Genomic DNA, 12310 nt, shown 5'->3' with positions numbered 1-12310 from the left:
ACTACAATTTTTTTACAAATAAATTTCTGAAATAAACAAAAACTAATGTGCAGAATTAATTTTCTTTTATACTCGTAAATTCACAAATTTTGACATAAAAGACTAGAGGAAAACACACGTATTAAATAAAATAATTTAAATTAAGAAAAACAAGGGAAACAGCTATAACAAAATTAAATCTATGTTCATGCCAAACCTCAAGCCTAACATCAAGTGACCAAGCCATACCCAAGTACAAAGTCAAGGCTGCGTTAGCTCCAAACCATGTCTAAGTGCAACCTCAACCTTTCCAAGCCTGGGACAACGAGCATCACTCTTTTGCCCACACGAGTAGACCATATTAAAAGGTATAAACATCATTGATTTATAGAGTACATTACACCTTCAGGCCTCATATGCTCTCACCCAAAAATAGTACGTATTACAAAATAAAGCAAAGGGGCAAAAGGGCTAAAGGTAATAAGGAGCACTAAACCAGTGCCATCAAATTTAAGTGCTAAAATCAGTATCCAATTTTTTTCATGGACCTACCATTACCATATCATCCTATAAATAATTGATGACCGTAAAAAATAACAATATTTATAGTATATAGTGTAGAATACATATTTTGAACAGATAAATATTGAACTAATGAGAAGCATGATGCCATGAACATATCTGAACCCAAGCAATAATGAGTAAGATACATGTACTAGCATATATCACTTGTGTTTTAGAAAAATCAAATAATAAGTGATAATCGAATGAACAAAGCTATTCTTTCAGTGATGCTTATCTCGTTTTGAGTCAGAAGATGAGTCTCCAGTCGTTTTTGCCTCTGCCAGGACTACCTTTGCTGCCTTGCTGGAGTTGAACGCTCTGACTGACTGAATTGTATCAATATTTGCATGAGAATAGTAACAATTCCCAATCCTACAGCTGAGAAGGCAATCCCTTTCCATGTGGACAGGAGAGATGACCACTGTAGAAATTTTATCGATCCCAAAATAATGGTAATTGCCCATATAGTAACCACCTGCAAATTCAGCAAAAGGAAAGGAGTCATCACCACTTTCAATAATTAGCAGCCACAGTCAGAGGAAGGTCATTTAAACTTTAGCTACATACCACAAGAGACTTCAATGGTCGCCCACTGTCTTGAAGGTGTTGATCTCCAAAAGTATCATCAGCTTTATGTTTGTCCAACAACGCATCCTGTTCAAATAATTAAGCCAATGAGGCAACTCAATTCTTCAACAATAATAACGCAAGCGTAATACCAGGCCAAGAATGTTCAGCACACACAAGTAGAATAACAGTGGCAAGCATTTCATACCTTGGCTACAAATGCATCTTTACACCACTGTGCAACAGCATCATCTGTTTCAGGCAGATCTCTCATATTATGCCGCTTGATATGCACATGAACCTGTGTTATTCAAAGACAATAATAAGCTTTAAAGTCAACTCAGCAAACACTCTAACCCAAAACCACAGCAAAAAAAAAACCATACAGCTTATGGTGGTTAGGAAGTTCAGTGTATTGAGATAGAACAATATATACTCCCTTCTCTTAAAGTGTTCACTATTTTCGTTTTTGAAAAGTCCCCCAAACCGCTACGTTCCATTGAGGACATATGGTCTTATAACTTAACTATCCAATCAAAACATGTGACCCCACTATTCTCATTACTTTACCTTAATCAAAAACATGAAGTGCCACTATTTTATTCTTTTTTTCCAACTCCACTCGACCAAATATTAAAATTTGTAACAAACAGCTTTTCTGGTATTTATTTTTAAAGAAGAGAAGGGAAAAGAAAGTACTTATAGTTCCACTGGTTTGATATTAATGCAAAGAAAGGATTCCAATTTTTGGTTATTAATTGGTAAAAGAAATCAAAAAGAGGGAAGGGAAAATTAGGGTTCACATCTTAGGGGAAAAAAATCTCTTAGTATTCCCCCAATATTAGAAGAATAGGAAAGAGGAAACTATATAAGCTTCTTTCCGCTTCCTTTCTTTTCCTACCAAATTCGATATAAAATTTTGGATACCAAACATGGAAACTCATTCATTTCCTTTCCCTTCCTTTCTTTTCCATCTACCTCTACCAAAGAAAAGCCTAAATAGAGCCTTCCAAGCAGCAACTGAGCCTCAAACTGTGCCACATATAATGGCCATAGATAAAACAAGATTCTAAAGCTCTCGACTTCTTAATGTGCATGCAAAACACCTACAACCTAGTCTCTGCCAGCTAACAACACTTAAGCTCAACATCCATTTGACGAACATTCTAATGAAAAGCTAGATGCAAGGGTATGGCATCATATAATTAACAAAGCGGATACATGATATATTCGCAAAACCAATCCTGGCACTGAAGGTACTTTTGCCTACCACAGAGGACTGTCCTTTGAATAGCCTCAGCATTGTAGGTGGAGGTGAACTTTTTGGGATGGCCACTGTCATATCATAAATTGCTGGGACAAACGAACGCATATGACTAACTGCTGTAACGAATCCCTGCATGAAGAACAACAGAATATGATCAGCAAAGGTGGCTCTTTGATTATGAAGCTTAATGCCTGCAAGAGAAGAGAGCAAAACACAAGACCATAAAAACAATGTATAGGATTAGGCAACAAACTGTATACTCTCTTTCCTCACCAAATTTAACCCCCTCACACCATCCAACTTTGGAGTAAGGTTACAAAAGCGAGCGGGGTTGAAAGGAAATATTTTAAAACTAAACAGGGTAGTCATAACAACAACCACTACCCCAGTCACTGAAAACATACACAGCACTCTAGGGACCTAATGATAGAAGTAATTCACTAAAAGTTAACCTTGGAGACTGTTAAGTATCATTTGAGTTGCTAACAGATATGCATGCACCTAATCATACACATCCATGAATGCATGTGTGTCAGCAACTCAGCACTGGTATGTACCTTTAGTCCTTTTTATTTAACAGGAGAGTGGTGCCGTGGTGGTCGATAAATTTTGTTCAAGTGTATCTTTTACAGGAGCGTGAATGGAACTGAAATTAACACTTAATAATAGATCTAGCAAAGAGCTTAAACCTTTGTACGTGGAATCAAGACATTTCTAGGAACTGGGAGTCCAGTCGAAGCTGCATATTCTTGAGCAGCCAGAAGTTTAGCTTGTGTAAATCGAGTGCCCTCAACAAAAAGAGCCAGCCAGAAAGGCAGAGGATAGTCCTTTAGCCGTTGAAGACCTAGCTGCAGACAACCCACAAGAGTCAAGTGAGATAAAAGTGTGCTTGCATAAGTTTAAAATGTACATGCAAACTCATTCAGACTACATTATACAAAAATACCTTTAATGTCCTTTCATCCTTGGCCCAGCTTCTCTCAAGGAAAAGATACTCTGAGAACCACATAGACCAACCAATTACCTGCATACAGAAATGTATAAACATCATTTGATGGAACTTAAAATGTTGTAAATAAATATATATACAGAAGAACACAAAAGACAACAAGGGACAGTAAAATCACTCGAGACCCCAAGCTGGAAATGGGATTGTATCTCGATGGACTTCGTTACTAGTCTACCTAAGTCAAAGAATGGTAATGACACCATCTGGGTTGTGGATAGGCTTACAAAATTGGCAGTGTGCATACCAATGAAGGAGAACTAGGATGGCAGGAATGAAGTATTAAGGCAATTAGCTGTCGTAGCCAAACAATTGGCTGCTAGGGATGGTGTGAGTAATGCTGACCCACCAGGGTAGTTATTTAAGAAGATTGATATACACCCTAGCCCTTTGTAGTTCTTACCATTTTATTTTATTTTTTGCCAAATTTAATTTTTCAGGAGGAACAAGAAATGAATGAGCCAACATTGTTAGCATCAGTGCATGTAGGAGAAAATTTTATGAAGCTTGTTAGATAAGTTCAGTTGGATACATCTTAACGTGGTGCTTTTTGCGATATCCTACAAGACAACTTCAATTCGGAAAATAGATTTATCAACCAAAGATATGGACTGGACATAATAAAGGGAGTACCGAAAATAATAAAGCAAAAAAGAAACATGGGAAATTAAAGTTACAAAGTGGGTCGATAAATAATATCTGAATTGAAGTTAGATTAAAGGTGCGCCACATAAAGATGTATCCAACTGTATAATATAGTAGGAAATATATAGACAGAATACAGACACAGAGTTCTAAATCAAGATAATAACATTATTTATTTTTCAGTAGTCATAGGAATTGGTGTGAGCCCCAAAAACAAAGAACATGAAATAAATTAGCAAGTGTACTTCCACCCTCCCTGTCCAAAGGAAACTTTAGTTGAGAAACTATGACTCAAATATAACACTGTGCAAATGTCATGCCAGAAGCCAGATTAGGAAAATTATCTGTAGGTACATAAAATAGCTTGAATCAGCTTTTCTAATTTTTAATCCTCCAAACATCTGGTTGCATTTTCAGTTGAAATGGGATATACAGTCCATATCTGTTAGTTCCAACCATTTTACCAATCATCTTATTACTATAATAGCCAAGATAACTATAGTAGCCATGATTAAAAGAATATGCTTCATTACATTTATAACATCTACCAAAAATAACAAAAACCAAGAAGCTTAAGAAATTCATATAAGACACTCCCAAATATCCAAAACTTGAAAGTCTGAGTAACATTCTAACACAGCACACATATCATATTAGCACAACATACTGCTTAAAGATGCTTATAATGCTAGCAGAGTATATGTTGCTCCCACACTTTATCAACAAACAATAATGACAACATATACCAAATCAGCAAAGACAATACAATATGTGTAATTAAATACATAATAAAGCATTTATCAGAATGATGCACATCGAGCTTATAGGTTTTTCAGTTGCATCAACTTGCATATAATACTGACAAGATGATATCCTAAGATTCCTAACTAGGGATGGCAGTGGATCTGGACCCGACCCGGATCCGTGGATCCAGATCCGTTTTTCACGGATATGGGTCCTCAAATTTTGGACCCGACGGATCCGGGTCGGATCTGGATCCTGTTGAAAAAAACGGATCTGGGTCCGGGTCTATCTCCTAGACCCGGATCCGTTTCAAAAATTTTAAAAAAATTCTAATGGTCATAACTTTCGGCCCAACTCATATTAGAAACCAAAGATACAATTTACAAACCCTAACTTTCTCTCTCTAGTTTCCATTCTCCAATCCCCACTACTCTCCACCCCGTACTCCCTGTCAAATCGGCGGCGAACAAAACGACACGGACTCACCGAGGATCTTCTCCATGTCAAAAATCAGTAGTAGTAGTTCATTTTTGTTTTTGATGTTTCTACTACTCTTGTTCACGTCGCCGACTACGGCGAGCGAAACTCCATCAATTCAGCGATCGAACCTCCATTACTAAGCACCAAGGAGCTTCTCCAAGCGCTTGCCAACCTCCATTTATTAAGTCCCTTCCCTTTCTTCTATGTTATCTTGATATAAATTATACCAAGTAATTCATTTTTTGTTTTTGATTTTTCTATACAAATTTGAAGAAATTCTAGCATAATTATATGTATGTATGCTGCAATTTTGTGTTTTTGATTTAATTTGCTTTTATTTTTTTTAACTTTGTGTTGTTGTTTACTTATTGGTCCAAACAATTAGACAAGAAGTCCCACAAAAATTTTAACAGATTCAATGTCTTTGTCGATTCAACTAGCCTAATCGAAAAGAACTCAACAATAAGCCTTGCCTGCATATATAATTATATACTAAAGCTATAATAAATTTATTTCATTAAAAATTAAAAGTAAAGGAACAATTTAGGCCAAAACGTATAGAATCTATTTTGGACCCGTTTTGGACCCGTTTTGGACCCGGATCCGATGGACCCGTCGGATCTGGATCTGGGTCTTCATTTTCCAGACCCGACGGATCCGGGGCGGATCTGGATCCATGTTTAAAAAACGGATCTGGATCCGGGTCCACCTGGACCCGGTCCAGATCCGACCCGTTGCCATCCCTATTCCTAACACAAGGAAAAAAAAGCAACTGTTTTATAACTTGTTATCTAGTATTCACAGCATAGAAGTAATGCATGTCTGATTACATACCGGAAGCAACTTTGATGATTTCTTCATAACAGCTAGTGTGCTACCAAGGCAACCTGACCGCTGTCACAAGTATGCAAGATCAGCTGAGGAGCAAAAAGTATGTACCAAACTCTTATGTCTTAAATTATAACATTGAAGTATTAACATGTGAGCAAGAATCCTATTATGGAGGTCTATGTTGACTAAATCTAAATTATAAAGTAATATATGCTTGAAATTCAACATTAGAAATACTTGCCTGAGCTAACACCCATCCCACTAGCCAATCAATGTCGCTCTTATGGTTTGACATTACTAATGCATGCTCCTTTCCTGTGAAATTGCATACAACAAATGAGTAAATGAGCATAAAGAGTGATTAATTCTCATATCAAAAACAAAGAACAAAAACCAAGAATCCAGTAGATATATATCAAAGAAATTTAATTTAACAAATTGATGAAATTAGCCTACTAAATCTTCAAAATCCCAAACATAAGTATCCAATCTCATACCCATATTATCACATTTGTCCTAATTGTTTTGAGTACATTTGTGTTGAAGAGGGGGGGGGGGGGGGGGGGGGGGGGGTCCTCTACAGTTTCGACCCCTCCGTCTCTCAAAGTCTAATGTTCTCTTAATAAAGTTAGGGATATTGCCAAAAAATTAAAATAGCAGTTCACTCATGACACAAGACTTAAAATTAAAAAACATTCAAAAACTACTGATACACTAATAATTTGACTTGGAGAATACAACAATTTCATAAAATTAAATAACTAATATCAAGATATATTATATAACATACACCAATGCCCACTCTTAGTCTATTTACACCTATAATGAACATAGAAATAGAAGATAAAGGATTCATTATACCCTCATGCACACAATCCATTGCCAAAAAGAGCTAGGACTTGGATATTTACAACAAGATAAAACATAACTTTATCATTCTTCCCTGATCAAAATTGGGCTTCACCCTCAAATGATGGAACATCATCTGTAGAACATTATAAAATGGAACAAAGATCCATCATTAGTAGGTACTCCCACCTTCCTACAAAACTTCCCAATTCTCTCTAAATCCTAGTCCCACAAAAAAGTTGCTATTCTCCCTTAACTTGGCTTTGCTTATAAAATTGATTTGTTTCCCCTCCTTTATATTTTACATCTTCTATCTACTACATTAAATCATTATGGTACCCACTTTATCTCACCTCATTGATATATAATAAACCCTCTACCTTACTTTTTAATTCACTTATGCAAAACAAAACCCCAACACCAATACTCTCCTAAAATTAAGTGCCCAAGAGAAATGCGATTTTTTTATGGAACGGAAGGAGTATTAGATTTAGCTGTGTGGGTTCTTAAAGTTTGGTTTTACTCTTGATAACTTTGTCATCTAAAACTCTCGTGTTCAGTCGCTTAGTCAGGTCAGTTGCAAACTCTAGGTGTCCTAATATATGAACCTGAAGATGTAGTTGATGAATTCCAGCCCAGATATACTTTCCTTAAGGGTCTCGAGCTCCATCGGAGTATCAATTTTAGTGACTTTCTAGATTCTTGAACGTTTTAAACCTATGGTTCATCTACACATGACATCAAAATAATCATAAATTCAAGTTTGGTCTGCCCTAAATTTTTGCAAAGAGCTATATCAATCAATCAAAGCCTTAATCCCATAAATGATCAACCATGGCTGTGAAAGAGGTGCTGGAGGTATAAGCAACTTGAGCACAAAAGGTGCACTTGAGGTTATTGAGCTTTCGTCCAACTGCTGTTTGACTTCACCTCTACTGTCATTTCTTCTAGGGTTATCTGTGTACTCGTTCATTACCTGCTAAAGTTGCTCATATCTACTCCTGTATAACAAACTCATGGAAAATCCCCTTTACTGCCCTTTACATTCCAGTAACAAACTCTTAGGTGTCCATAATTCTATTTGCCAATCACCATATTACTCTTCCCCTTCTTTCTCGCATGTGTGATGAGCATTAAAAGCTTAGAACTTTTTGAAGATTCAGATGAATTTCAAGAAACTAAAATTGACCACCCATGCAGTGTTCAATGGTAAACAGAGAAAATAAGTTCCAACAATGAATCTTATTCCTAACAGTGATTCTCATATGAATCCTCATAACAAAAATAATAACTTAATTGTCTTAATAATAAGTAAACAAGAGTTATAAATTATTTCGAACATACCCATTTGCTGAAATGTCTCAGGATCTGTGAAAACTTTGATCTGCACAACAGAAGCCAATAAATTAAATTTTAATCACTATCAGATATCATAGCAATCAATGCTTTGAGCATAGCCATATAGTACGATGCTGAATTACTTAAGAAAACAAAGTAGCAGAAATCCCATAAAATCAAGGATTATTGTCTAAGAAACAATGTAACCGGAGGCCAAGCAAATACAAATATCATTAAGTTTCTGAGTATATAGTTTTTTATTGTAGGAAGTAACTTGATTATAATAAAAGTGAATTTATATTTGCAAACAGTAGGTGAATCGGACTTACTTTTGCTGAGCCAAGGTTGAGGTCTTTTCAGGTATTGATCTAAAGTTCATATGATCTGATGAGGTCAGATTCTATCTTGTAAACTTTGACCTGATGTTTTAGGATCACAGAATAACCATCCCCAAAAACTAGCTCAAGGGGAGGAGAGCCCACATTCCTATGTAAACCCTGTCACCCCCCTTCCATACCAAAATTTCTTACTTCACATCTCTCCAACCTCTCACTTCTTTCACTATTTCATGAGAAATTTTGGTATGGAACAACGGGGTAACTTCTTACTCCTTACTAGTATATCAAGGTGTGTCCAACTGAATAGATTATATCATATAGTAATGACTATATTAGTGAAAATGTGTAAATTGAATAGATCTACTCTATAGTAATGATTATACAAGTAAACAGAGTCAAACCGCCCTTCCCACCCCCCCTTCCCCACCCGCAACTGTTTTCCTCTACGACTAGTGGATTATTGCACATAAAGATTGACAGAAGCAACGTAATAAGCACGTTGTTGTATGTATAAAAGAACAGATTTGGTTAGATGGGATAACAGAGGTTACACAACATAATTTACATTTAGTATAACTGTATAAGAGATTTATTCAAATTTACATGAAAACTTGGTTAAATTTCAAAATGAATCTATATTTGCCGATTCTTATTTCTACACAGTTGAACACAACAGAGCCTAAGAAGGTAAAACTTAGTCACTGAACTCTCACTACAATGTTCAAATTCAAGTATTCAATGTTGTTAAAAGGATATATATCCGGAAAGGCAATTTGTCTTTTTCACCTCATATTGGTTAACAACAACCAGAAGAAAATTCAACTGTAAAATTTCCATACCACTTGGACACAAATCACTGCTAACTATCTGCATCAATATCAATCAGCATCATGGCAACATGAAACATACTGTCAAGACCACCTATCTACGATCTCTCTCTGCTGAATATTGACATGTCTTATGTAACTGCCGCATCTTCTCCAATCTCCACAACCCAATTCCCCACATCTCAAATTTGTAGTACTGTCATGCACTCCAGATTTTTGCCATAATAGCATTAACACACACTACTTCTGTTTAAAATGACAAAATCTACACTCATCCATAAAATCTTCCCATCATAGAGTACTACTCCCTTTGTCCCTATTTGTTTGACCCATATGTCATTTTGTTCGTCCCTTATAGATTGCTCCATTCTATTTTAGGTCATGGTACCCACTACATAAGTGAGCTTTAATATGTTTTATTATTGAATTACTCCCTCTAACTTAGACACCTCACCATCATTTAAACTCTAACCTATTCTCTCTCCACCCCTCACAACCTGGTTCAACACATCCCCTCCCACCGCCTCCTCCACCCCCACCAGGACACCAAATTCACCACCCCTACCTCCACCCCTACCTGTCCACCAGATTTACTACCCCTACCAGCCAACTAGATTCACCATCACCACCCATCGGCCCACCAAATTCACCAACATCACCCTCATGCCTCATCGTACCCACCACCCTCCTTTTAAAAAGAAAATTAAGCCACAGACCCATCCACCACCACCACTTTCTCTCTCTATACCACCACCGCCATCACACTTTTTCTCTCCTCACCACCACTGTCATGTTTCACCACCACCGCCCCTCGCAAAAAAAAAAAGGGAACAGAGGGAGTATGTCTAACTAGTTCATGTTGAGCAATAAGGACTTGCCTAAACAATACCACTGAGCCGCTGACCTTTGTTAAATTGTTATTTCTACATTTAGCTTCACAAAAACATAAAAAGGCACTTTGCTCCTCCAACATATACACGCATATATGAGTGAATAGCTGACTAATCAACACTTTACCCACAAAAATGGCCATTCTTACATGCTCATTGAGAAGACCAGAGTGTGTTTTTCCAAATTTAAACACCTTCAACTCTAGCCACCACTTTCAATACTAATTATTCTCAGAAGAACGTTTAGCACAAAATATTGTTCTGTACAGACATATGATTCAATCAATTTATTTATTCTACCATATATAAATATTTTTAGCTGAATATGTGTAACACTGAAGACTCAAATAGGCTGAGATCTGAGTGTCTTTCACCGGTTCAGTTACTAACCTACTACAGTCTACTACAGTAGAAAGCATCAATTTTCTATCAACAAGGAGAAGAGATGATCCACACAAGCTAAAGCCGTTAAATATCAATACATTTTTAGCAAGTGCAAGAGATCATATCATCATAAGAATCACCTGAACCCCAGCCCACCAATCAACGATCCACACAAGCTCAAGCCACAACAATTCCGCAACAAATCTGTTGATCCTTCTGTATGTGTTCTTTGACAATGGCCGCACAAGGATAAAGCAAGTTGCCTGAAAGGAAAACATAACACTTATATAGGGTCCATTGTTCCAGAAATAATCCTCTGCCACACAATCGATATATTTACTACTGCTGATTAACATAAAATAAATCAAACCCTTACTAATGTACCGGATATTTCTAATAATGCTATAAAACTACGAAAAATGAATAATTGTAACAATAACAACCATCGCATTGATTTAACGGTAACATTTTCATCCATTGAAGATTGAAATAACTTATAAATAGATCTTTACATCATAAACTCACATCTCAGACCGCAATTTAACTAAACAAACCATTAAACATTAACTTTCCTTATTTATACAAATCATTAGAAATCACTACTAATTTAAAACCTCATAAGATTAAACAAACCCTAAATTGAAGCAAAAAAAAAAAAAATCAAATTCTTCAAATTTCACTAATCCAAACTAGGCGATTATTCCAAAGCTCAACTCAAAAAAAACCTAAAAATTCAAAAATCAAACTACCTCAAAACAAAAATTAACCAAAAAAAAAAAAATTGCAACAGTAGCAACGCAAAGCAGTAACTGAGCTAAAATTAAACAAAAACAAAAAACTTACGTCGAAAATTTCACCAAAAAATTGGAAAAATTAAAAATAAAAAATTAAAGCAATAGATCGAGAAAATGAAGTACCTGAATAAGATTAACGATGAAGCCAGAAATGAAGAAGAGTAGGCCCATAGGAACCATCACAGCCACAGCTGGAATCGCCATTGTCGGACCTCGTTCGAAGAAAACCGCCAATACTCAGTAGATTTGCGCGCAGGAGAGAGAATTTGAGAGTGAGAAACTTGCAAAGAGACGAAGAAGAAGAAGGAGGAGGAGGTGAAGAAGATGAGCAATGCGATTTGAAGATGAGAGAGAATTTTGTGAGTAGTTTGCGAGTAAATAATTGTAATTGATTGAGGGTGATTATAAAAAAAAAAACTGGTATCAATGGTACGGTATAATATGGTTGCCAAAATTTAATGAAGTTGGAAAAGTGTAAGGTGTAATTGTGTAACAGAATTGTGTGAGTAAATGACAATATGGTGGGAGATGGATGGTCACCAACTCTCCTTACTCCCTCAATTCCCCTACATTAAAGGACGGTAATCTTGTCATATAATTTGGATTAGATAAACACATTTGTTAAAATTTATTGTGACGACTCTGGTAAAATTTTACGAGAATATGTTGTTCAGCATGTATAAAATTACAAAAAGAGTTTAAAAGAGATGGCGTAGCGATTTGTAAGACTGAACTCAACGTGATTACAAAAACGGAGGGAGTATTAATAGCAATTAAGAGAAAGTAGTTTTGGTGAAATTTTTATAC

At 36.1% G+C, this 12310-nt stretch overlaps 1 protein-coding gene across 1 annotated transcript; it reads right to left on the bottom strand.

Moving 5' to 3' along the window:
- Positions 1-451: 451 nt before the first annotated feature.
- Positions 452-11926, bottom strand: LOC145606704 (1-acyl-sn-glycerol-3-phosphate acyltransferase 2-like). Its single transcript, XM_081662529.1, has 11 exons — positions 11627-11926; positions 10850-10972; positions 8277-8316; positions 6325-6398; positions 6087-6146; positions 3324-3401; positions 3067-3225; positions 2381-2506; positions 1319-1411; positions 1111-1197; positions 452-1018 (listed from the first exon to the last, which is right to left on the bottom strand). Exons 1-11 carry the CDS (start codon positions 11705-11707, stop codon positions 830-832), a joined length of 1110 nt encoding a protein of 369 aa, XP_081518655.1. The 5' UTR covers positions 11708-11926; the 3' UTR covers positions 452-829.
- Between the last annotated feature and the right edge of the window lie 384 nt (positions 11927-12310).

The sequence above is a fragment of the Chenopodium album genome, chromosome 23, assembly GCF_948465745.1.
Source record: "Chenopodium album chromosome 23, dcCheAlbu1.1, whole genome shotgun sequence".
NCBI lineage: Eukaryota > Viridiplantae > Streptophyta > Magnoliopsida > Caryophyllales > Amaranthaceae > Chenopodium > Chenopodium album.
This window is presented reverse-complemented; position numbering and strand designations above follow the sequence as displayed.